At 35.7% G+C, this 27981-nt stretch overlaps 2 protein-coding genes across 4 annotated transcripts in view; one reads left to right on the top strand and one right to left on the bottom strand.

Annotated features, from left to right (window-relative positions):
- Positions 1-2848, top strand: part of LOC131663268 (terpene synthase) — a 375296-nt gene extending 372448 nt beyond the window's left edge. The window contains exon 7 of the mRNA XM_058933574.1: positions 2587-2848. Within this exon, the coding sequence (XP_058789557.1) occupies positions 2587-2789 (203 nt within the window). The 3' untranslated portion in view covers positions 2790-2848. The remainder of the gene's footprint in view (positions 1-2586) is intronic.
- Positions 1-27981, bottom strand: part of LOC131663267 (piggyBac transposable element-derived protein 4) — a 111411-nt gene that overhangs the window by 27793 nt on the left and 55637 nt on the right. The gene's annotated exons all lie outside the window — the stretch shown is intronic.

Below are 27981 nucleotides of genomic sequence, written 5' to 3'. Positions count from 1 at the left end.
AACGGTAGTTGTGAAAAGTCTGGATTTAAGAGATTTGAAAATTGGCGCCTCAGTGGCACCAACTCAGTTAAGGATCAAAAATTGGCGGAAGATACAGGAGTAATATGATGCCATTTACAAGAGACGGTAAGAGAATTCGCAAATTAACCTAGAGATGATTGAAACGCAAAAATAAATAAGTAACTTATCCGCAAAAATGAAATGAGAAAAAATGATTGGTGAAGCGAACGCAGAAAAATTACATTGCAAAATTCATGAAAAAGTAAGAAAGTAAACGCGATTTGACACAGTCGATAGAATAAAATTAAAATTAAGATTAAAAATAAAATTGTCTAGCGTGTAGATAGCGCTGGATGAAAATACAACAGTATAAACTAAGTAAAACAAAACAAGATAAAGTAAAATAAATATAAATTAAAATAAGCTTAAAATTAAAATAGCCATCGCGATGACTAAGGGCAAGAACAAATTAAGTTAAAAGTAGTGATGCGGCGAAGAAATAGCATCGGCTATGAGGAGTCTCTCCGAGAAGATTCAAATATGTGGATAACGGTAAAAATAGTTGACACTGGTACTTAGCAGCAAAAGTGTTGGAAATGTTGCATTCGGTGAGATGTGTGATGTGTAGTGTGTAGAGTGTAGCGGTCTTGGTGTGGAGGCTGTGTTGTTGTTTGTGTTGTTTATGTGCGTGATATGAAGTGTATAGATCAAAACTCGTTAAAATTGGAGATTTGATGAAGGTTATGTTGTAAACAGGCAGGCGATTTATTCATCCACTGGCCAAAAAATTGACTAAAAGCCAAGAATTTTTAGCAGGAAGCGCAGTGGCCAGCTGGACGAACTCGCCTGCAAAAAAATGCCGCTCGAGGAAGTGGCAAAATTGAGAAAATGTATATTAAGGAAGAGAGCCTCAAAGACCAGTGTGTCGTTACTCACCGAGAGAGAGAGAGAGAGAGAGAGAGAGAGAGAGAGAGAGAGAGAGAGAGAGAGAGATATCTGAGTACTTCATCTTTATATTGGTTTATTCATTTTTTACTGACAAATAAGTGCATGAAACAAGAGTCTATATAAATACACTACATTTCATAAAAAATAGCATCATTTATACAAAAGAAGTAAGTTTTTGTTTGCTTTTTTAATATAAAAAATTTTACGATTTACATGACGTCTTGAAAGACGAAATTATTATATATATAGTGAATGTCTACAAATCTTAAAAATATTCAGTGCTGTTATGTTCATTTTGAATGTAAATATTTCATTTCAAAAACAGTGCCAGGATAATAATTTTGATGAAAATAGATTTTTTGAATAAAAAAGTTTCGTCGGTCTAAAGTATTTACATTATAACGAGTTGGATGTCAACTCGTTATGTCCTTTTTTCTCTCTCTCTACGGCGATAATATTAAGAATACTATACATTTATAATGTCATATCTTTTGAATTATGTTTCCCCTTAGCAGCAGACAGACGACTGCGGAGAACAAGGTAAGAGAGAGTGCCGGCAGAGAGAGAACGCGTGCGCGTGTAGGCATAACTATATATATGACGTGCCGCGCGTCGCGTGCCGTGTGACGAAGGGCCGGCAATTAGCCGATAGCTCGCGAGCCGTGCAGAGGCGTTCGGTCGTGCCTATACTTTGTCAGTTTTTCTTTTGTGAATCGCCTCGTAGCAAGATAGTGACCTTTGACTGTGAGTGGTTTGTGAGGTGCAATTGTTCGTGCGGCACCTTCTCTCTTTCGTGACAAGCGACTATTCAAATAGGCGAATTCAGCAATCTTCCCGAATTATAATCGAGAGGCATCGACTAATGTAAGTACCGACCATTCCTTGAATATCTCTCTCGCTTTGCCTATCTCGCCGCTCTCTCTGAATCGTCCTGTACACTGACACGCACATAAACTATATATATTTATATACTATTACAACTGCATGACTTTTCTTTCGGACTACCTTTCCTTCCTATGGCTTCCCTCAACTTTTACGATTTAAGCTGCGTGATCCACGACGCTCTCCGCGAGCCTGTTAGCGACTTGACCTTCCGGGCCGGTCTTACGTAGCAGAACCTACTTCCGCAAAGGGCTGCAATTGTGCCAGCTATTACTTGATTAATTAATATATGGTATAACTCGTTTTAATTAATATATTGTAGCGGTCTGAATCCCCGTTACAACATTAAGTGGTGAAAGAAAAGAGAAAGTTATTAGAGTAAGTATTTATCCATTATAGGTTTGATTTGATTGTAAAATTAAGTATTTTTAAATTTTCTATAACATGGTCCTGTTGAACGAAAACTGATAAGATATATTTAGTTAATTTTCGCGATTTTTGGTCCCACCAAGTATTGAGATTTTCCTTTTTCACTTGTTTTACGTTGTGTCATGCATACCTGAAAGAAATATTAAACTTACTAGTCTATGTATCTCTCATGGACGTGTAGCTAAAACTATTTCATTCGTTCATAACTTATTAATTATTATTAGCTAATTTTTCCGGAATGTCAGACTATATTTTCCTATAAATAATTATATTATATACAATTTAAATGAATTATAGCGAAGTTCACATTTCCTTAACGACAAATAGATATCTTACGCCAGAGAACAAAAAATATTGAGGTTAAGAGATACTGCGTAAATTTGCTTGACAAGTTTGGTTCATTCAAATACACCAGAGAAGTATTATCGGATCTTGATAGACAGGCAAGAAGCGAAATTTCCAGACTAGGAGGTAATCCTTTTTTGATATCGGTACTTGATGAATTGCTAACCTGGAGAAATAATGATTGATATCAAGGTACACAAAGTTCTTTGAAAAAAAATCATGGATTTTTTTTTATGTAATTTGAGTGTCGTTATTGTATGAATTATAATTCGATTATTTCATTCACATCTCGTTTCAATTATTGAGACTTCCTTATCCTGAAATATCTGTAATATTATACAACATACTTAGAAGCATGAAATTTTGATTAATGTGATGAACTAAATATATAAGATTTTATTTAATGTGGTAAGTTAAATTAGAACTATTATTTTGTAACGGAAACAATTTTTTAATTAAATCGCTACTATCAACTCAATTTGGCTAGTAGTTAATGCAGTACTCAAAAAGACTAGTTGATAGATGAATTCCTTGGTTCTAGACCCCAAAAATCATCTGCGAGCACGAACGTTTATGATCGGAGGCAGTAATTTGACCAGAGTTATGGTAGTCATAGTCACTGGAATCGCACTGTAACTTTACAAAATATCCTAAAATCGAGAGGTTTCTTTTTTCATTTTTATCTCATTTTGTTTAACGGTTGAGTAGGGATCAAAATGAGCTTTGAGGTTTTGCGCCAGGATGCAAGATTTTTGTGAGTTTGTATATATATATAGTTTGTATATATAATACATATAATATATAGATAACTATTTATCATTTTCAAAAATATTTTTATACAATAATTGACTTATTGAAATAGCTGTGATAGTGACGTATATGCAAACTATTTTGTTTGCATATTGAAAAATGATGTGTCGGATGATCATTTTTCAATCTATCAAACGGAATTATGGCATCATCGGCCATAACAATATACAATTCACAGTTTGGAATCAATTATAAAATTATATAAAAATATTCATTAGTTCGTATCATAGTATTAATGGTCAATTCACTTATACATAATTTTGACATGTCAGTTTCACTGTTTCTAATTGAGTATTCACTTATTGTTAGACCAAAACAAACCTTATGTAATACTAAAAAATTATTAAATGTCATAAAGAAAGCATAAAAAGGTTTACTTTTTATGCTTTCTGCATCAACCGTAAAAAGGTTTACTTTGACGTTATTTCTTTGTTTACAAATATAATTGTTGAATCAGTTTGTAAAGATGTTAAATAAAAATGGAGATATTTTAAATAGCAGATTTAATTTGCATTTACAAGAATTTCTTGTTCCGGTCATATTTTACACTTCTTACTTCAAATTCAGTAATAAATTTTACACCAAAAACATGATGCAGCAATGAGATGTTGTTCGAGTCAAATTTTCGTGAAATTAGTGCTTAACGTAATTTATGTACTTTGAGCAAAAAGATATTACCAAAAATATATCAGAATGATGATAATAAGGAAAAGATGACTGAAGCTACCGAACGGAGCATCACTGGTCGTATTTGTTGGAGACCTTGTGCTAATAGTAGTAGTTGAAATAATAAGGCTAACGGAAATAATTCCCAATGAACCAATGAAGCTCTAGAATTAATTTTTGAATGGTTATACGAGGTCTGTCCGGAAAGTATAGGGCCTACGTTTATATCTTCGCGCCATAGTGTTCGAGCGAGCTCTACCGCATAGAAACGTCAACAGTAAAGCCTCACGAATCTATTGGTTACTTACTGACACCTGCCGGACGTATAGTTCATGCGCAGCGTGTCTTTGTTTACAGTGCCTTTTTCGCGTTCGTCGGATTTTGATATTGTCAAAAATGACTGAAAAGCAAGATCAACGAATTTGCATCAAATTTTGCTTTCAACTCGGAAAAACGAGTTCGGAAACTATTAAAATGATGCAAAAGGCCTTCGGAAGCGAGTGTATGAGCAACCCACGAATAAAAGAGTGGTATAAACGGTTCAAGGATGGTCGCACTTCTGTCGATAGTGATTCTCGTTCCAGCCGACCTTCGACGACAAAAACCGCAGATAATATTGAGCGAGTGCGACTTGCAATCGAACAAGATCGTCGTATGACTGTGCGAGAACTAGAAAAAGACCTTGGGATATCAAAAACTATCATTTCAGAAATTTTAACCGAAAATTTAGGAATGAAACGCGTGTGTGCGAAATTCATCTCAAAATTGCTCACAGCAGAGCAGAAGAACATTCGCTTAGAAATCGCTCTGGACAATCTGTAAATGGTCAATAATGATGATAATGTGCTCAGAAAAGTTATTACAGGTGATGAATCGTAGGTTTATGGTTATGATCCTGAAACAAAACAACAATCTTCACAGTGGAAGCATTCTGAATCGCCAAGACCAAAAAAAGTACGTCCAAGTTGGAGCAATGTTAAGTCAATGTTGATTGTTTTTTTCGATTGTGAAGATGTTGTACATCACGAATATGCACCAACAGGTCAGACAATCAATAAAGAAAACTACGTTCAAATTTTAAAACGTTTGCGTGATGCAGTAAGAAGAAAACGGCCGCAATTTTGGGAAAGTGGTGACTGGCTTCTCCATCACCATAATGCGCCAGCGCATTTATCCAATCTTGAGTAGCAGTTTTTGAGCAAACACAATATCGCATTGCTTCGACAACCTCCATACAGTCCCGACATAGCCCCTTGTGACTTTTGGCTGTTTCCAAAACTAAAAAAACCACTCAAAGGACACCGATTCGATGACAAAACAACGGTTGAAAACAATGTGACGAGTGTACTTAAGGCTATCCCTAAAAGTGAGTTCCAGGACTGTTTTGAAAAGTGAAAACATCGATGGAACCGTGTTATTCAATCAAGTGGGGATTACTTTGAAGGATGCCACCCACCAGATGATAAAGAATAGCGTTGGAACGAAAATATAAAGGTAGGCCCAATACTTTCCGGATAGACCTCGTATTTTCCTTTTTTTTATTTTATTGTAAATGGGCCAGCAATAAACGTTATTTTATGAATTAAATTTCTAGCCTGATATTTGTATTGCGTCCTCACCTTTTCATCCTAAACTCTTTCACGTGCGAACGTTGCAATCTGCATATCTAGCAGGTTGTTTAGTAGTTGGAATATTCGTGCCTCCTTTTCCCCGTGCAAATAAATTTAGTAAAGAGAGTCACGGACCAAATAAAATTGTTTAAACGACTTTTCCTTTACAAGATAGTGTGTATAATGAACTTCTTCTAGGTGTAAGTATACGTAACCTTTGCTGTTTAAATTTTTTATATGACAATATTTGGTTTGTTCTTTTGTATGATGATTTATACAAGCATTAGTGTTGTATTTCCTGGTAAATGTAAATAGACATTCATTGTCCCCATATTAGTTTGCAGAGAAAAGTATAATAAATGTTAATTTTGAGTAATTTATGCATTAGTTTATAGCTAGATGTTCTAATAATACTTGTTACAGTGCTATGAGATCGGGTCTCAGATCAAATGACTTTATTAGGAATCAGAAAAATCATTTTCGCTTCAAATATTGAATATATTAGTTTCGGGTCGTAACTTATCGTTAGATTCCACGCATTAAAGGTATTGCATATATGTTCCAAATTGAGTTGTCAGTGGATATCGAACGCTGCGTCTCTTTTTCTTTCCTGGAGTATTACACCTCTCTTTATTTTTTAGTTAATCATGTTCATCAAGTTGTTCACTTGCATTTGTTACTAGAGCTGATCTTTCATGGATATATTGTTGAATATATTGTGTATTTTTAGATTTGTATTTGAGTAAGGGGATATTTTATGGAGTACTTTCAGGAGAAAAACCATAATTATCGTTTATAGATGGTATATCAATGTTAGGATTTTCCCAATTTTTCGTAAACTGATAATAGTTTCTATTAATTTGGTAAAGAGAGCTTACGTCGTCTTGGTAATGTTACGTTTTATGTTATTACGTGAGTCGGTAGGTTCCACTACTGTGGACGGTAATTTTTGTGACGATATTTTGTGGTGACGTGTGTTCGCTTGAGGATGGCAGGCGCGTGTCCTGAGAGGAAACACGTTTCACTTTTTCTTATTATCTATATGCTTATTATCCTCTGCCTTTGATTAATGAGTAATTTTGTCTTCAGGTTACCAAATGATAATCGGTAAGCCCTTGAAAGCTCTTTTATTCTATTCTTCTAGATCTGCAATGTAGCGAGCTTTCTCACTCTTATCTAATGAATGTAGTATCCGTTGAAGTATTGACAAACGGGGATTTTGTGATGTCGGCAGTCTTCTATCAGTTTGTTGCATGTTTTGATTTTGAAGTGTATTATATGCGCTAGAGGTCAACGTCAGTATATAGTTATGCTTTTTGTTATTGTATATGTTCATATTATTATTTCCTAATGGTGTTTATGTACAGTTTCGGGAAGATGTACTTGTATCTCTGTTAACTTATGGTAACAACTTCTGTATATGGTACAAATCGGTAACTATGTTGCTTATTAATTGTTGATCTTAAAGAGAGTATTGAGTTTGATTTATATCTACCTCCATGTTATTGTTTATTTATGATTCTCGATAATTCTTGAATAATTTTCTGAAATTGTTATGGTCGCACACTAGGCTACCAAAGTCGAACCTTTAGGAGACTTCTTTCGGCAACGCCTTGTCTAACGCGTGAAGTAGACGGTCTATTAAGAAATACTCCCTTTTAGCGAATTTTCGAGTTCTTTTCTGTATGCGTGTTTCTTGGCAATTGTCTAACTCTACTGTTCTACTAATATTTTGCTGACTTACAAGTAATATTCAGTTCCTGGCTCACAAGCTTCGCATCTAAAACTACGATTTTTGCGTAATCTTCGACAAATCGAATATATTATATTTTTATAATAGTTTGCTAATTCCAAAAATTTTTTGATTTTAATTAGATTCATTGGTACTGGATAGTCGCGAAGTACTTTGAGTTTCTTAGGATTCGAGCGAATGGTCTTATTTCCTACGATCTTAGTTATGAAATAAGATGGCTTGTTAAGTGAAGCCAGTTTATTCGTGATTTGATTGGCTGAGAGAAGGATGTGTGTGTGATTTCATTGTGTGACCGTGTTAATTAGGTATAGTTTTGATTGATAGTTGTCTCTGATGTGATCAAAATGTAGTCAAAGTCAAAAGGACCTTATAGAAATCTATCTGACCGACATAAATTATAACTAGCGTCACACTGATACCGCGGTCGACTCCTGCAACCAACCAGTCTCGCTCCGCACGCCACTTGGTCTGGACAGTGGGCACTCGCTAATTCTACGCTGTTAACCATCGCCTAATAAATATCTCTTTATTCGATAACTGCGAGTAAATTTTTACTCTCCTGACGGTCCCTTGGAGATGAGAAAGCTCATTACACATTAGTGATCCAAACTTTGAATAGTCATTGAAGAAACAATCTTCGAGGGCAAGCAACCTCCTCCAGAAGAAATAACAAAAAGAGTGGGTTAGGAGAATCGGGCATTCCTCTCCAAACAGGGGTGTACTCATTTTTTCGATCCATGACATGCACAAAGCCGCAATCGTCAACAAAAATTGGAGTTTAGAGCAGCGATGGAAGGCCGGCGCGAAGCCACTTTCCATCCTTAGCGCGAAGTCGACACCCGAAGAGGGTATTCCCGGCGCGAAACCAATACCTAAAGTGCTGGATGACGTGAAGATAACGCGGATTTCATCTCTGGAACCTGTCATCGTAGCTGTGCTGATCATCTTCGTCGTGCACGTGCTGTAGCAGCGGTGGGCATTGAACATCCAAGGACAGCGACAGTGGCTTCGAAAAATTTGAGTGAAATTCTTTAGTGTCAGTTATTTAGAATTTTATAATTACAATTCGGTAACGAAAGCGCGCACAAACGAGTTTAGACTTGCGTGCAAACAATCGATTCCGCGAATCAATCGACAGTTACACTAACATCGGATCATGCTTCAACCCGATTCCAAGAATTCGCTTACGAATCTATTTCATTGGAAATTTGCTATTTTCTTTAGATAAGGTGAAATCGAAGAGCTACCTTTAAATCTTTTAAACAGTTTTAATCTATAAAAGAGATATTAGTTCCCGATCGTGGCGGTGTGCGACGGATAAAATTTAATTCGCATCATTGTGAAACGTCTGTAACCGCAGTAAGGGCAAATTGTGAACCACTCACACGCATCAGCGTTATTCAGGTCGCGGTTCTACTGATCAGCCCCGGGCCATTCCCGATTTAATAGTTTCTCTCTTCTTTATTGCTCAATATTCTTGGTCAGATCAGTTCCAAAATGTGCAGGAACAATTGATGCAAGCTCAAACGACCGTTGAAGCGTTGAGCACAACACAACCGCAAGTAAATGTGACATCTATGCCCGGAACCATAAAGCCAGCGACAGTTTACGCAAATTATCGCCAACCTAAAATTGCCACCTTCTCGCACGAAGATCCGGTCACATGGTTTTTGCAGGCCGAAATAATCTTGTGTAACGCCGGCATCACTGTGTCCGCCACCAAGGCCGATTTCATAACCGAAAAGCTTGATATCGAAGTGTTACAAATCGTCTCTGAACTTCTACAACCCGAACCACGACCGAATGATCTTTATGCGCTTTTAAAAGACAAACTTGTAGCAGCCTACTGTTCATTCGCCGAAATCCGAAACCTGCCTGCGTTGCATGATGAAAGGGTAAGTCCCTACGACCGGGAAATCGTCGCTTATCATTACGCGTTTGAAAGCACTAAATACAGGCACCAACGATGTCATCGTCTGCTCTATTTTCCTCGATCAACTCTCGCCCCGTGTCGAGCAGCGTTGGCTGTTTCCAACGTCACAGATCTCGAAACTTTAGGCACAATGGTCGAAAAATATACAGAATCAGTAAAGTCTGACCCGGATACATCGCTACTGTAAAAGCCCCAGAAACAACCCTAACGCTTAACAGTTTAGAAACTAAAATCACCGAATTAGCGGCCCAACTTGTCCAACTGCAAACAACCGTTAATCGCTCGCATCGCAATCAATCTCGGTCCCGGCAATCGAACGGCAAGAATGGGAGCAAACAACAACATCCCGTTTCGGAGCAGTCTACCGGACCCTGCCGCATCAATCAGAAATACGGCAAAGAAGCACGTAAATATATTCAACCATACTCTTGGAAATCAGAAAACTAAGTCCACCTCCCAATGTGGAAGCTGCGGGTGAGGACGGTACTTCCAACCGCTTCCACATTTACGACCTCGCATCGTGTCTACATTTTCTAATCGATACCAGTGCTGAGATTTTCTTTATCCCGGTTATAAACACAAATGACAAACCTGCAAGACTGTAGTTATTCACAGCAAATAACTCACCCATCAAATCATATGGCGTGAAGAAACTCGCGCTCGACCTTCGTTTTCAATGACCCATCGTTTGGGACTTCCGCGTTACAGCAATTGCTATTCCCATTATCGGGGCCAACTTGCTCAATTATTACGGTATTGTGTATTGTATTCGAAATCTGCAACCACAAGTTATATCCTTCGAGAAACCACTCGACGTTTGGTTATTTAAAACTCTGCGATATCGCATCGGTTAGCATGTTCGATCGAAGTTGTAGATTTTCTAAAATCGTCAAATAATATCCGGAAGTTTTCAGCTCCAAGTTTAGAAACCCCATTAGCTCCAGCGATGTGTTCCATTTTATCGAAACTACAGGCCCGCCGGTTGCCGAGCGAGCTAGGCGCCTCGACCCCGAAAAATATATAATTGCTCAAGCGGAATTCAACGAGCTTATCAGATAGGGAATTTGCCGTCAATCCAAGAGTCCATAGCTAGTTCTATACGCATGGTGCGAAAAAAGACGTAAAATGGCGATTCTGCGACGATTACCCCCGACTTAATGCGGTCCCATTGCCCGATAAGTTTTCCGTTCCGCATTTTCACGATTATGCCGCGAATCTCCACATCAAAAACGTTTTTTCGAAACTTGATCTTCACCGTGTATATTATCAAACCCCTGTTGCCCCCACTCGCTCCGCACGTAACTTGGTCTAGACAGAGGATACTCGCTGATTCTACACTATTGTACCATCACCTAATAAATATCTCTTTATTCGGGATCTGCAAGTACAACTTTACTCTTTTTACGGCCCCTTGAAGACGAGAACGCTACAAAAGATCAGGCATTGACTTGGCCAATGAATATAGATACACGTTATTGACTTGACACATACATATGCACCGTCCGCAGTGTTTTTATATCCCTTATCATCAACTAATTATTAATCAATAGCAAGTCAATAAGTGAGTATAAAGTAAGTCCTACTGATAGATTTGTATATACATACAATATTTTACTTAGGTTCGCTGTTAAATAAAAAAAATTTACTGAAAACATGTGTGGTATTCGTTTAGATTATGAAATTTGAAAATCACATTTTGAATTTTTATATCTGTTTATATGTGTTTTATTATTTTTTATTTTTTCATACGTATATTATATTTCTAAATATTTGTAGTTATATTTTCTTTATCACACTACAATTAAATTGGATGATTACAAGCCACGTGGTGAATTTTGTTTAGTTAAATAAATTTACAAACTTGCAGCGAATTTTTAAGCTTACTTCATCATTCAGAATTATGATTTAATTGTGAAATTTATGATTTATATTAATCTAGCAAAATAACATTCAGTGTTGAGATGAATTCGAGGGCTGAGAACTTTAATGATCTTCTTGAAAAAGATGAGACAGTGTAAGATCATTTTTTCTAAATAATAATATGACTATTTATCCATATTCTTCTCCTCAAAGATATAAATACATATATTCTGTCAAGGAGTTTACCAAAGCAATTGTCATAATCGTTGAACTCAAAACTTTTAAACATATACGGAATTATAATAGTTCTTTGTCTTTCGCTTCATTTAATGCTAACTTAGTTAATTTCCAAACGCACAGATCAATTCCATACTGTTTTCAATTTCAAGGACAAATATATTATCAGATCAATACAGCATTATACCTTAGCGATGACGAAAATCCGTCATATGGCTAACTATTTATTATCGATCAAAATGAAGCTTTAGATTATCGAATGCCACAAAATCCACTGATAGATTATGAGTTGATGTCAATTTTGGACAGACGAAATATACATACAGCAATTGATATCTGAATGAAAACTGATGAGAAATGAATCATCCTCTTCAGAACTGCATTTATTATTTTCATTAAAACCTGGTCAAAACGGCCGTAAATATAATTGTCAACGAGTCAATGACGTTACTGCAATATTTTCGACAACTGCTGATGAAGAAATTCCTGAATTTTACATCACCATTAGAAATAAAAATACAAAATCTTAAGAAATAATAAGCTCATTAGATCCTAATTTAGATGCATGGATTTATCTTTTATTTTACTCATACGGTCCGCACTTTTGGCATCACAACATGTTACGCGAAAATAGTAATCGTGAAATCACACGTTCAGATTATATCAGACATAGAATAGCTATTAGGGAAAATGCATTCAATCCTATTATAAGAGGGGGTAGGCTATTTTAACAATGGGTAGTAGATAGTTATGTGAAAATCAAAAGAGAGAGAATTCAATACTGTAAGAATGATCAAAAATAAATATGAGCTGATACGTATAAAGATTTACATAATCACATGAGATACTGTGCTAATGATGTTCATGGTTAAGTAGATAAGACTGTTATTCTTCCTTCGTAATTCCCAGGTTCACCTCGATACATGCAACAATGTTATCAAGATGCTATAGTTATTGTAAATGAGACAGAGATATCCGATGTTTTTCTCACAATGACATGCAGCCCTAATTGGCCAGAAATATGTTGCCTTGGCAATAAGTTGCTGATAAACCAGATTTAGTAGCCAGAGTTTTCGATTTGAAAAAGATCGTTTGCTAAATATTGTAATTAAAAAAGTTTCTTTGGAAAAGTTGCGTCTTATGATTATGTCATTGAATTCTAGAAAAGGGGATTGCCGCATTGGTATTTATTGGTTACATTCGATCGAGGCTACGAAATTACTTCGCGTGATATAGTTGATAAATTAATATTAGCCAAAAACCAATTCATTATAATGATCCACATTTATACGATATAGTAGTGAGAAATATGATTCATGGACCATGCGGAAACTAGTGCATAAAAGGTGCCAAATGTTCAAAACATTTTCTAAAAATATTTCATCATGATACTACTATGGATGAAAATGGTTATCCACATTATCGAAAAAGAGATACTGATACTTACGAATGTCGTAATGGATATACAAGTAGATAATAGATGGGTAGTTCCCTATTGTACTGTAACGGTCCAGTCTGATTTGTACCTTTTTTCCCTCTGCAAAATAGCAACCCGTCGTGCACGAGACAATCAAAGAAAAGCGGTAATTGAGCGAAGGCGCTTTTCTCACATATATGCAAATGTGTTAGAGCAACTCAGTGAAAACATTACCATATAAGGAGCGTGACATCACGACCATGGGACATTTATTGTTTACAATGGAAAATCGACAATTGTAAAGTTTTTCAAATGAACAAAAGCATTTTTTTTTGTCAATTTTGATGCGCTGATCTTGAATTTCAGGTTGTTATAATTCTCAAGTCTGTATTTATTAGTTTAATTTAATTTACAAGTTAATAGTGTTAGTTATTTTACAATATATAATTATATTGTTATTTTGAATATGCGATTACGTCCGCGACGTATTGAAACAGAGAAGCAAGAATTTAACACTTTGGTAACTAATTATTCACTGAGTTATCAATAAATAAAAAATTTCTAATTTGTTTAAACAATTAAAATTATGTTGTTAGATAGCGAGTCGATTGTACATATCTGTAAAATTAATGACAATGATTGTCACTAATTTGCTGATTTTTAAATGGCTAAAAAAAAAATTTGCAAATTCGTTGTTTAATTATTATTCAACATTGGATAGCTATATTAATCGTTTTTAATTTGAATAATGTCCCACTAATCACAAGCGATTTTTTTATGTAAAAATTCTCCGAAAATTTATTGTAAAATTGGCGTTATTTGATTATCAAATTGTATTACTTATAACTCTAAAAGGCGATTTTTCCTCGAGAAACGATCTATGTTGAAAAATTCGTTATTCCATATTTAATTTTTAAAATCATAAAATTGCCAATTCGATCGAGCCATTTTGCGACAAAACACGTGCAAAGTTTGTATCAATTTCAAAAATAGCGTTGTAGGGGCTACCAAGCGTAGAAAGGAGCCGATTTCGCAAGTATAAATTCGCTCGTCGCTGCGGCAAGAGGATTCACTATCCTACCTTGCTTAGCAGCGCGAGCATTGATTGAAAATAAAAGCTCAGCAATTTCCTGAGACTAATTTCTTGATTCAGTGGTTAGCCTGCTAATTCCTCTCCTTTCGATACCTAAGTGCTCAACTCATAAGACTACCTCTCTTATGAGAAAAAAGTAGCCTTAGATATCTCCTGTCCTCAAATTTATTAACTGTTAAGAAATTAGATTGAATATTGGTTGCGGCGCTGTCGGGCCTCTCCCCGATAGATGTAATCACACTCAGTTGTATTTCAAAACGATTCATCGGAATAGAAAACTTTGCGTTTGCTATTCGATGAATTTTGATATCTCATTTCTTATAGAATATATACATGTCAACTTCTTGCTACTCTCGGAAACGCGATTATAAATACAATAGAAAGAGTCCGAACTATCTATTTGATAACGAGAGAAAGACTCAAACGTTACAGTACTCAGTCACTAATAATTCTCGATTGTCATATTATTGTGGAAATTGTTTCAAGTATTACAGCGGTTAAATATTTGTACAAAAATGTCTATAAAGGCCACGATGCTGCTGTCACGTCGTTACAAGATTATCAGTATATTTACCTAATGAATAAGCAGTAATTATTACGCAGAGCGATGATGAAGCATCATTGTTAGCAATTATAAACAATTCTAGAAGTATGTTACTTGTTTATTTTAATCTAAATGCAACTAACAAAGCAGCAAAACAATATTACTGTATTGAAATCCCTAAACATTCCACTTACAACATATCTAAAGTTGATGGCCAAGTTGTTTCTTTATGGGAAACTCGAAAAAGAAATTTTAATTGTATAGGGTGTAAATTTCCAAGAGGATAATCAATATAATTAATTATGTTATTATCAAATTAAATAACACGAAGGACAATAAAACAAGAATAACAATTTTCCGGCGTGAATGACAAAGGCACACGATAAAAATCAAACGATAGATTCATCTTATAATCACTTTATTTAATGAGTCGACTCATCGCGATATCATAATTACAATCATTAGTTTAACGCTATACTAAAACTAAAGATTTTGTTTTCTCTCATCTATATATTAATTACAATCATCATTAGTTAAATAATCTAAAGGTACTATACAAGGCACGACTCACGCTAGTCTCTCATGTAAACACTGAATATAAATAATCAAAGATCAACGGCGAGGCGGGTAACGATTAGTCGCTTACTTCTGTGTACGACGAGTGAACAAGTATCTTGGTTCAATAGTTCGTCCAGCACGCTGCCTCCTCGCTGCCACCTTATGCGCTGACCTTCCAATCTTGAATATCGTTGTAATTGCCCAGATTCCTTGGTCAATATATGTCGATACGTGGTATTAGTCCAGAACCGGGGACATGAGCCCTGCTCGGAGGTAGATGTTGCTAGGTGAGCGGATGGCGAACGAAAGAGAGTGAGCTCACAGCGAACACGAGCAGCAGAACGCGCCTCTACCCCCGCCGAGCAGGTCAACACATTGACGGCAGATCGAGCGCAGAGAGGGAGCGAATGTTCCATTTTACATATGTTCGTTACAAGGGGCATGTATTCTGTAAGTCCAACTCAAATTGAAAAATTTCATTTGAGATTACTATTACTCCATGTAAAAGGAGCTACAAGTTACGATGATTTAAAAACAATCGATAATGTATTACATCCCTCTTTTACGGCAGCCGGCGTTGCATTAGGAATTATTGAGGATGACGATGAATGGAACAAAGCTATGAAAGAAGCTATCACTTGGATAATGTCTAGATGCCTCAGATATTTATTTGTTATCTTATTGATTCACTGTCAACCGATTTATCCTGAAAAATTATAGGAAGACTTTAAAGACTCTATGTCTGAAGATTTTTTGCATAATAGTGAGTTGAATATCGGTTATCAAATGGCTTACTCTGAAATAAATAATATGTTGTTTAAGGAAGGAAAAAGTTGAGCTAATTTTCCGACAATGGATCAAAATGTCATGATTAACACAGTCGATACTACTGATAATATTTCAAGAAATAATCTATTCGAAATTTGCAATGAACAATATGGAAAACTAAATGCTAAACAAAAAGAAATAGTTAATAACATTCTTGAAGCTTCACGTTCAGATAATTATATTAACACAAATTGCTTTTACATAGATAGACCAGGAAGATCTGGTAAAACTGTTGTTTACACTACTATTTATAAGGTCTAATGTCAGAGAATATTCATTATTCTAGAATGGCATATACTGGTATTGCTACAACATTGCTACCTAATGGAAAAACAGTACATAAAATTTTCGATTTACCAGTACCCATGTTTCATGATTTATCTACTAATATTGAAATACAAAGTCAGGAAGATATGCTTTTAAAAAATACTAAAGTATTTATTTAGGATGAAGCACCAATAGCTCCAAGATACGCTTTAGAAATAGTTAACAGAACCTTGAAATTTTTAATGAACAATGATCTACCATTCGGTGGTAAAATAATGGTTTTACGTGGTGATTTTAGATAATTGCTTCCTATCAAAGTAAATGGAACACGTAACGAAATATTAAATATGTCTATTGAACATTCTCAGTTATGGTCACTTTTTTCTATATATAAGTTGAAAACTAACATAAGAGTTTTACCACATGAATTTGAATTTGCCAAATATTTATTGCATGTTGATAATGGAACATTAAACAAGCAAGATGACAATTTGCAATTTCCATAACACTATATATTAATTGTAAATGAATGCATTGTTCAACACATTTTTGGCGGGTTAATAAAAGACAAAAAATTTGATGATATTAGTAATTATACCATTTTATCTGACAGAAATATTGATGTGGATGATATGAACAATAAAATTACTGATTTATTGGATAAAATAACTGAACACATATATACTATCAGAGACAGCACAGACAATTGTGATAACGGTGAAATGGCAGATATTCTTTTACCTGAATATCTTAATTCATTAAACTCACCTAACTTTCCTTCTCATAAATTACATTTAAGAAAATTTTGCATAGTTATGTTAATCAGGAATATTAGTCTTAGCGAAGGGTTGTATAATGAAATACGGTTGCAAATAATTGATTTTTCTAATCATTTATTAAAATGTGATATATTGACCGGAGACAAATGAAATAATATAGTTTTTATTAATCGCATTATATTGTATTGTGAAAATTTATATCCCTTCATTTTTAAAAGGCGCCAATTTCTACTTAGATTGGCTTTTGCTATGACGATACGTAAATCACAAGGACAGACTTTAGACAAAATTGGTATCGATCTTCGAAGAGACATTTTTAATCACGGTTAACTTTATGTAGCAATGTCACGGGTAAGATCGTGGGATTCACTGAAAATATATCTAGGGAATCAAAGATAAACTTCAGTTGTTAAAAATTATGTTTATGAAGAATTATATAATTAATTACGTTGCTGCATATTAACAGTGATTACTTATACGTAGCGTATTTTTACATGAAATGTCTCTTTAAATTTATATTTAGTTTAGGCGCTCGAAGAGCGGTATGATGTTCTAGTATGTTCTAAAATGTGAGCTTTCATTTGCAAGAACTTCACAGACTCTAGTGTCAGATTTTTTTAAAGTCTTTTTATTAGGTCAATATTATTTATTGTTATTGGACCATTTGAAAATCAAGTTGTAAGAAAAACGTTCACAAGTAGTCCACAAAAAAGTCCTCTTTCATCACGACAACGCACCAGATCACACCTCAGTAGTTGTGGCCGCAAAACTAATGGAAATGAATTCTAACACGTGTCACATCTCCCCTATTCTCCATTCTTGGCTCTGTTGAACTATTGTTTGTTTTTTAATATTGGAACGGAGAATTTTGGCTAGGCCGATTTCGTCCGTTTGGCTCTCGCAAATATCCGTGCAAATGCCAAGCTGAGAGTGTGTGCGTGTGGCACGCACACTCATGCTTGGATTTTTGTTTACGAGATGCTGTATGCGGACTAAGCTGACGGCTGGAGCGATCAAAAAGCTGCAGAAGAAGAGAGAGAGAGTGAGAGAGAGCACTCGAGTTGCGGATCATCGCGGAAAATTCGAGAGAGTCTCTGCTAGGCTTTGGGCAGAGAAAGTTGCGCGCGTGGATTATCGAATAACATTTACAGCTGTATAATTCGAATAACATTTACAGCTGTATGCGGATCAATTAATTATTGTTCACGATTACTAGCGCAAGGTAAGTGAGAGTAGGAAGAGAGAGAGAGGCACATATGCGACGGAATCCTAACACGCGTGAGTTAAACAGCGAGAGAGATACACGTGTACGCGACGTGGGCTTCTTACTGTGCACGCTGATTGATTGACGCAGACGCGTGCGTAAAGAGTTAGTGGGGCTCGTAAGTTGAATAATTTAGCGGAGAGCTTTGAAAGAGAACGGACAGAAACAGGACAAAGGGCTCGACAACTCAGGATTTTCGGAGACAACGCATTGACATCAATCGCAGAGAAAAGGAGAAGTTTTATATTCTTTGTCGTGCGTGAACCTTGTGCACATAGTGATTACGGTGAGCACGGTGCTCGGGTTGCTACTAGCGCGGACGTATTCGACGGAACTGACGTTTCGGATATAGTTGTGACTAGCGAGGACGCAATATTTGTAAGTATCCACTTGATAGCTATCTCTCTCTCGCTTGGCACGACACATGCTCTCTCTCCCTCTCTCGCGTACTATTATCTCTGTATGAGGAATTTCGTTACGTAAAAATATGTTTATCGCGCATCTGTGAATTGACTCTCTACCCTTTTACCTAGTCCCTTTGTGTCCATTCTACTTGCGCTACGTCGTATTTCGCGCCCTTTCAGCTAACGCAACGTATCCATGCCGTCTGAGCCACACAGCGAACGACGCAGATGCATTCCTGACGACGCACCTAGCGTGCATGAGATATATACTTATATCTCTTATGTCAACGGGGTGAACCGAGCTAATTCCTCGTTACAGTCTTAATTGATACGGGATCTAATAAAAATCCCTTTCAATTCTAGATTTGTATGTTTATTTTTTCTTATTGCATGGATAGTCGTTATTTTATTTTGAACCATGTAAACACTGAAAGAGTGATTAAGAACAATCGTAGATTTCTCACGAGTTCGAAATTGATTATCTACTACACAATTAATCATGCAATGCAGTATTCCAGATTTTACAATTTAGTTGTTAGATTTTATTAGTATTTAGCTGATACGAACAAAAGTATTCAATATTAATGAAAAGAATAAAAGATTTTCTACTTTACAAAATGATATTGTTACATATTTTTCACAAAATATGTTAGTCAGTGCTAATGAAAAAATTTATTACCTTTCAATATTTCTATAACTTTGATTGGTATTTTTCAATTAAATAATTGATGATGAATGGATTTATATTATGTTAATTTCAGCATGCTAATATCTGTGTCATTAGAAAATGGCCTCACTATCATTTCATTTTTGTTTATTGGTTCAAATGGGTGATAATCTCTTGATGGTAAACTCAATGTTTCTTGATATGCTTCAATTTGATTCTTTACATCTTTCAAACAAATTCTATAGATTTTTTTGCCAGAAATAAGAACAAAGCCACATATGTGTATGTATGTATGTATACAGGGTGCTCTATTTCAATTTTCACAGCTGAATATCTCGGAAACAAATCCGGAAAGCTAAAAAATGATTCATATGAAAGTTGTTCGAAATCGAGGGGGCCATGTTTTGATGAACTTGGATTTGACCTTGAACGCGACCCGTCAAGGTCATTTCAAGGTCAATATTTTTTTAATAGCAACTCCTATTTTTAACCACGGATTCGGATTCCTCGTAAGATTCTACGCTCAGATCATGTATATGTGTGGGTCCCGGGGCCTCCCTCCCCCTAATCCCCCCCACACACAAATGTTATTTCTAAGTCAATGGTATTTTTTCAATGAAGATCCCTATTTTTTTTATCACGGATTTAGGTTTCTTGTCAAAATCTACGTTCAGATGTAGCTACATGTGTAGGTTACAAATAATCTTCCCAATAACCCCCTCTCCAGGTCATTTCAAGGTCAATGTTGCGTTTTCAATTGGAACCCGTATCTTTAACTGGAGATTCAAATTCTACATAAAATTCTACGTTCAGATGATATTTCGTAAATGAATGATGAATCTCTGGTACCCTTATTTTTACACTTCCTACCATATTTTACGCTGTTTCTTGATTTGCACTATTTAAGCATCTACGGGGCTCGATAACGTGTCAACTCACATAATTAAAACTGGCCCTTGGCTACTTAAATTCAATGCTTAAGCCTTTCCACCATCTGCAAGGTCGTACAGCCCCTAGGGAACGATTTGTATGTTTAAAATCCTAGCTAGATGAAGCAGGGTCGTGTAGAGATCCAGCTAGTTAAGACAAGATTTTTTAGAGATCCAACCAGTTAAAGCAAGATATTATTTAAACAATAGTTGAACTTGAATCAGATACGTTGATGCTTAAAAAATGTTTCCTAAAAGCAAATCCCCATGGTTACTTAGATCAGTAGAAATCAAGAAACAGATCAAAATATGCTAGAAAATGTAAAAATAAGGGTATCAGAGATTCATCAATCACTTACGAAATATCATCAGGACGTAGAATTTTATGCAGAATTGGAATCTCCAGTCAAATATAAGGGTTTCCATTGAAAAAACAACATTGACCTGGAAATAACCTTTTGGGGGGGCATTGGCGGGGGCAGGGGCTCCTGGATCCGTGGTCAAAAATAGGGGTTCCCATTCAAAAAGAACATTGACCTTGAAATGATCTTGACGGGTCGCGTTCAAGGTCAAATCCAAGTTCATCAACACATGGGCCCCTGGATCTTGAACAACTTTCATATAAATCATTTTTTAGCTTTCCGCGCTTGCTTCCGAGATATTCTGCTGTGAAAGTTAAAATGGGACGCCCTGTATATACACACACACACACAGAATTAAAATAAATTTGAATAGCTGGATTCATCTTAAAAAGTTATTTAAGATTTTTTTTATGATAATTAAGTAAATATATATGTTAGCTTCAAAGATCGACCAATCAAAGCGGAAGTATGTTCGTTCGGTGGCGAGCTGGGATCTGTCAGAAGGGCTGATATGCGTACGCCACAGCTAAACAAAATCGGTGCTTAACCTTCATGCGTGTCATGAGATTCCCATGCCAAAGGATTGAAATCCGTTTTTATATTATTAGAAGCAAGATTAATTATTAGTGAAATTAACATTTATATTGATTTCGTATGCGTTATATAATTGCGGGATTTTGTATAAGCGCTCTTTTTCAATGATTTTTTTTAATTGGTATTAAACTGAAAAAATAACCGAAAAACTATCTAAAAAAGTAATCAAAGAAGTAATTGAAAAAGTAACTGAAAAAGTAACCAAAAAATTAACCAACAAAGTAACTGAAAAAGTAATCGAAAACATAATGGAAAAATGATCATAAAAGTAACGGAAAAATAACCGGAAAAGTAACGGAATAAGTAATTTAACACGTTGCTACAAAGGAAAAACTGTAAAAAAGAGCAATTATTATTCAGATCATGTTGACAAATTTTATATTTTGCATTTTCAACATAGGAAAATATATTATCGACGAGTTATGTTATGAAAAAATCGAACCCCTGAATGACGCATACGAACTAAATATGAATTTATTAATTTTGTTTATCAATTGTGCTTCTAATAATATAAAAATGCATTTCAATCATTGAGCATGGGAATCTCATGACACACATGAAGGTTGAGTACCGATTTCGTACAACTGCGGCGCGTACCTATCATCCTTTCTCATCGCTCCCAGCTCGCCGCCGAGTGAACATACTTCCAAAGCCACGCGCTGATTGGTCGATCTTTGAAGCTAATTATCTAATTATTCAATTATCGTAAAAAAATAATTGCTTTTTAAATAACTTTTCAAAACGAATCCAGTAATACCAATTTCTTTTAATATTTTTAAATCGCTCTGTATATACTTTGATTTTGGAAATTCTTAAATTATATCATTCGAAATAGCATTGAAAAATACATCGAAATAGATATCTCTGAAAAATCGAAATATTCTGTTTATAAAGGAAATGAACGCTAGTATTGAAGTTTTTGAATATGCTGTTTCGAGTGGTATGAACTGGCATGTGCAAAATATTTTTTATTTTTTTAATTTCCAACTTATATATACAATATGTCCAAGGACAATAAGTACATATTATTAATACAATTTATATATTGATTACAAAAAAAATTATTTGTTATGGTTCATGGAGGTACCTCACCGTTGATCAGTACCTATGTGTTAAATACCGTATTTACTTAATTTACATTACCAAACGGTGTTTTATATTTTTTAAATCTTGAAACTATTGTTATTATATTTATTAGTTCATTGGCAAGTTGATTTGGATATTCCGAAATTCTACTTGTATACTTTTTGCAGAATGTTTCGATTTCTTCTCATGCAGTTGCTATGTTTACGTTCTTCCTTATGTATTCGTTTGTGACAAACCTGTATGCGAAATATTGAAAAATAAAAATAAAACTTGATAAACAGTCTTTTTTATTATAGAAGATTTGTTAGCCAAATCGGTGATTCACATGGTAGGTCCACTCCTTGTCAGTCAAAAGATAATGTGTACACTTCATCTCTCTAGAATTAAAACATGATTACAACTGCCAAGACATATATAAAGTGAGCTAGTTATTAAATACTGTTACTATATTTGAATCACCGTAGAACAAAAGAAATATCTCACAATGTTATAACAATGAAACTTGGGCACACAAATACATTCTGTAATAAAAGTACGGTTGGTGCTAAATATGCAAATGTACACATAATTGAAGATTGCCTGATATGAAACAAATTTGTACATGTTAAGTGCTTATTGTTGTGAATATAATTATAATTATACATTGCAATTATAAAGGATTCTAATTTGCAAACTGTTAGAGTACAAATTATTTCTAAGATTAAAAGAAAAATTCTAATTGTCAGTCTAAACAGTAATAAAACTCAATATAATTTATATATAAATAGAAACAATGTTAGACCAAACAAAATATACATTCAAGTAACAGTAAAATAAAACGAACACAGTGAGACAGAAGAATAAAAAAAAACTTAAACACAATAACAAGCAAGATCAAAATACAAATAAACTCAAACACATTATGGAACAGCTGGTGATAATAATAAATATAATGTTAAATCTCTTAATCATAATAGTAAAAAAAATAGCATAATGATCAGTTTAAAAAATTCCATTCAAAACGCAAATAGTTTTATGTCGAGATATCTTGAACTAAAAACATTTTTATCATGAAAATATTGACATGATCTTAATCTCAGAAAAGTACTTCACAAGCAAGAACTATCTTAATATACCAAACTACATTGTACATAAAATAAATCACCCACTCAATAAAGCACAAGGTGACAATGCAATTACAATCAAAACAAAAATAAAGCACTACATGAGTGGGTTTCGACTCGTGAAAGGGAGTAGACGTGTCTTGACTGTGAGTGCGAGTTTTGGTGAGAAAGTTTGAGACGAAAAGTGTTTAAGGAGAGAGATAGAGGTGAAAAGAGCGTGGAGGCGGAAGAGACGTGGAGTAGAGAGAGAGAGAGGGGATTGGAGAAGAGCAGAAAAATCAGAGAGAGAAGAATAAAGAAAAAAAGAAAAGTTAAGGTTAAGAGAGAAAATTAGGAAGCGGGAAAGGCAAGTAGAGAGGAGGGGCGGTAAGAAGTAAAGGCGAAGACAGAAAAGGTAAGACAGGGAATAAAGGTGAGATCACGAGTAGAATTTGAGAGACAAATTAAGGCGTACGGAATAGTGATGGAAAGACTTGTGACAACAGAAAAATTAAGAGATAAAGGTGGAAGGATGGATAAGAAAGACCCAGAGGAGGAAAAGAAGAAAAGAGTTTACTCTTCCTTTACACCACCTTTAGGTGGTGAGGGGGAGAGAGAGCGGAGAGGGGCTGAGGGAGAATATTAGAGGAGAAATGAGAGAGGCAAAAAGATGCAAGAGTGAAAGTGAGGGGAGCGAGATGGAAGGGGAAGGGGGAGAAGGATTCGACAACATGACAAGAGAAGTGGAAAAAAGTAGTAGAGCAGAAGATATAACGGAAAAGATACGGGCAGATATAAGAAATTTAAGAGAGGTATGGGAGGAAGAAAGGAGAGAATGGACAGAAATGTTTAAAGAAATGATGGAAAAATGGAAATAATGGAGACAAAGGGAAAAAGAAGAGAAGAAAGATAGGAGAAAGAAATAATAAAAGTTAGGAGAGAACAAGAGAGAGAGAGAGAGAGAGAGAGAAGAAAGAAGGAGAGAGACGAAAGAAAAAGGGAAAAAGCAGAACTTAGAGAAAAGAAACTGCAGGAAAAATGGGGAGAGAGGATGAACCATTTGGAACAAGCGTGCGTGAAATTAAGAGAAAGTATAGAAGGAGGAAACGAGAAGCAAAGAGGAACAGAAGTAGGCAATATGGAAGAAATAGAGTACGAGGTGTGATCAAAAAGTAAGGTGAATTTTGAAATTTAGCGGGCTACGTCCGTTCGATCTTCGACTTTTTTATTTGGTTATGTCGGTACACACGTCTAGAACATACGTTCCAAATTTCAGCTTTGTAGTAAGTTTGGTTTGTTTGAGAGAGGCATCAAGGTTAGAAGTGTTTTGCGTGCTCCACGATTTGCTGCTGTCTAAAAACATGGATCAAAGAGTTTGCTTTAAATTTTGTGTGAAAAATGGAATCAAATGTTCCAAAACACTTGAAATGCTGAAAGTGGCATACGGTGAGTCTACTTTAAGCCAAAAAAATGTTTACAAGTGGTATAAACTCTTCCAAGAAGGCCGAGAAGACACCGACGACGAACCTCGTTCTGGACGCCCCAGCACATCAACAACTGATGAGAATGTTGAAGAAGTGAAGAAAATAGTGTTGGGAAATCGTCGAATTACCATTAGAGAAATTACTGATGATATTGGCATCTCATTTGGTTCGTGCCAATCAATTTTGACGAGTGTTTTAGACATGAGACGTGTGTCAGCGAAGATTGTCCCGAAATTGCTCAATTTCGACCAAAAGAAACGTCGCGTGAGCATCGCCCAAGAGCTACTGAATGACGTCAACGATGATCCAGATTTACTCAACAGGGTTATAACAGGTGACGAAACATGGGTATACGGTTATGACATCGAGACTAAGACTCAATCGTCCCAGTGGAGGCATTCTGGATCACCAAGACCAAAAAAGGCACGCCAAGTACGATCAAATGTAAAGGTTTTGCTTACAGTTTTCTTTGACTGCAGGGGCGTGGTGCATCATGAGTTCTTACCACAGGGTAGAACAGTAAATAAGGAATATTACCTGCAAGTTATGCGCAATTTGCGCGAAGCAATCCACCAGAAACGTCCGAATTTGTGGAAAAATAAAAATTGGCTTTTGCACCATGATAACGCCCCTGCTCACACATCGTTGCTTGTGCGCGAATTTTTGGCTAAAACCAACACAGTAACGACGCCACAGGCACCGTATTCCCCAGATCTGGCCCCCTGTGACTTCTTCTTGTTCCTAAAACTGAAGAGGCCCATGAAAGGACGGCGTTTTGCCACGATTGAGGAGATAAAGACGGCATCGAAGGATGAACTAAACAAGATCACAAAAAATGATTTTTTGAAATGCTTTGAGGATTGGAAAAAGCGTTGGCACAAGTGCATTATATCCGAGGGGGATTACTTTGAAGGAGATAAAATAAAAATTGATGAATAAATAAATATTTTTTGAGAAAAATAAAAATTCACCTTACTTTTTGATCACACCTCGTATATGAGAGAAAAAATGGATAGATAAAGTAGGTTAAACAATATAATCGTGACAGACTTAGAGGATGGGTTAAGATGGGAAAAGAAGGATAAGGCAGAGGACTGGTTGAGAGAAGAACTAGAAATGAAAGCGGAGATAGCGAATCTGAAAAGAATACGAGGGTTAGCGGGGGGGGGGGGGGGGTGATCGGAGAGAAAGAGGAAAAAAGATGTGGCAAATTAGATGCGCATCATGGGAACAAAAAGAAGGAATTATGAAGAGGAAAAAGATGCTGGGACAGAAAAAGATCTACATAGATCAGGACTGGACGTGGAAGCAGAGAAAGATAAGAGAGGAAGTAAGAAGGAGTGGGGTGAAGAGGCAAGGGATAAAAACTGGGGTGGAGAAGCAACTGAAAGAGTATAACATAAAGTGGAGAGACTCAAGAAGGGAAGGAAGAACAGGGAGAGCAATAGGGGGAGGAATAATGGCGGTAAGAGAGAGGAAAGGGATAAGTATGGTTGAATGGAAGAAAGAAAGGACAAGTGAGATAATAGCAGGAGAAATAAAGATCGGAGGGAGGAAATACATGATAGCAACGGTGTATATGCAACATGAGAAAAAGGAAAACTATGAATACCTAAACGAAGAGATAGAGGAGAACAGAGGAAAAACAATAATTATAGGAAAAGACTTTCACGCAAGAACAGGAAATGAAGGGAGAGAAAGGGAGACAGAAGAAAACCTAGAAGAAATAAAGGCCAAGGATAAAGTGTTAAACGCAGAGGGAGAAGAAATGTTAAAATGGCTAGGTAAAATGCGTTTAGTGATAACGAATGGGAGAAAAGAAGGAGATGAAGAGGGAGAAATAACATATATAGGAGCAAGAGGAATATGAACGATAGATTATGTAGTAGGCAACGAGGAAGGTGATGAGGCAATAAAAAGGATTCAAATAATAGAGATGGTAAAGTCGGACCACTTACCAGTAGTAGTGGAATTGGGAGACAAATTAGCAGAAGAAAGAAAAGAAGAGGAAGAAAGAATGGTAGACGACTGGAGTGAAGAAGGTATAAACGAGTATTAGAGATGGATAGACGCAATAGAGGGAACATAAAAAAGGGAAGATATAAAAAATAGAGTGAGGAACGCAGTCGTTAAAAAGAAGATAAGGGAAAAGAAGTATAAAAAAAAGCTCGTAGAGAGAAGAATGTAGGATAAAAAGGGCTAGGGTGATGGCAGAGTTAAATAAGGTAAGAAAAAAGGAAGGAGACAGAGGCAAATACCTTGAAGCAAAGAGAGAATACAAGAACAGAGAGAAAATAAGAAAAGCGAAAGAATCTGAGGGGAAAAGAGTGGCAGAAGAAATAAGAAAAGATAAGACGAGAAGAAAATTCTGGGATAAAGTGAATTGCAATAGGAAGAAAAGAATTGGATTGAAAATATAGGAAGATGAAAATATAAGAAAAGAAGAATGGTTAAAGCACTTCAAGGGATAACTGGGAGAGAAAGAATAGGAAGAAAGCAAAGGGAAAGAAACAGAAGACAGCGAAGGAGAGGAAGGTGAAGAAATCAAAGTAAGAGAAGTAAAAGAGGTAATAAGAAAAATGAAAAAGAAAAAGGCGACAGGAGAAGATGGTATAGCAAACAAAGCGTAGATGGAAGACACGAAGGCTTGTTAAAAGATATGACAAAATGCTTAAACGGAACATGGAACGGAGAAGAGTATGCGGAAGAATGGAGAAAGGGAATAATAGTACCAATATATAAAAAAGGGAGGAAAGAAGATGTAAAAAACTATAGAGGAATAACGCTGATGGACACGGGATATAAAATATACGCGGAAATAGTGAGGAAAAAGCTAGAAAGAGAATTAGAAGCAAAGGGACGCTAAGCGATACGCAGATGGGATTCAGGAAAATAAGAGGAACAATGGATGCAATATATTTATTAAAAACAATAATAAGGAAGGTAATAAGGGAAAAAGGAATAAAACTATACGTATTCTTGGCTGACATGAAGTCCGCTTTTGACAAGATAAAGAGGAAGAAAATATGGGAAATCATGAAAGAGAATGAGATAAATGGGAAAATCAGGAAAAGAATAGAAGAAATATATAAGAAAACAGGGAGTAAGGTAAAAGTTGGAGAAAAAATAATTGGGGAGTTTGAGACGTAC

This window comes from Phymastichus coffea, unplaced genomic scaffold (genome assembly GCF_024137745.1).
Source record: "Phymastichus coffea isolate CEN01 unplaced genomic scaffold, Cenicafe_Pcof_1.1 PCOF00032, whole genome shotgun sequence".
In the NCBI taxonomy this organism is placed as follows: Eukaryota; Metazoa; Arthropoda; class Insecta; order Hymenoptera; family Eulophidae; genus Phymastichus; species Phymastichus coffea.
The sequence above is the reverse complement of the archived record's forward strand: the minus strand, read 5'-3'. Positions and strand labels throughout refer to the sequence as shown.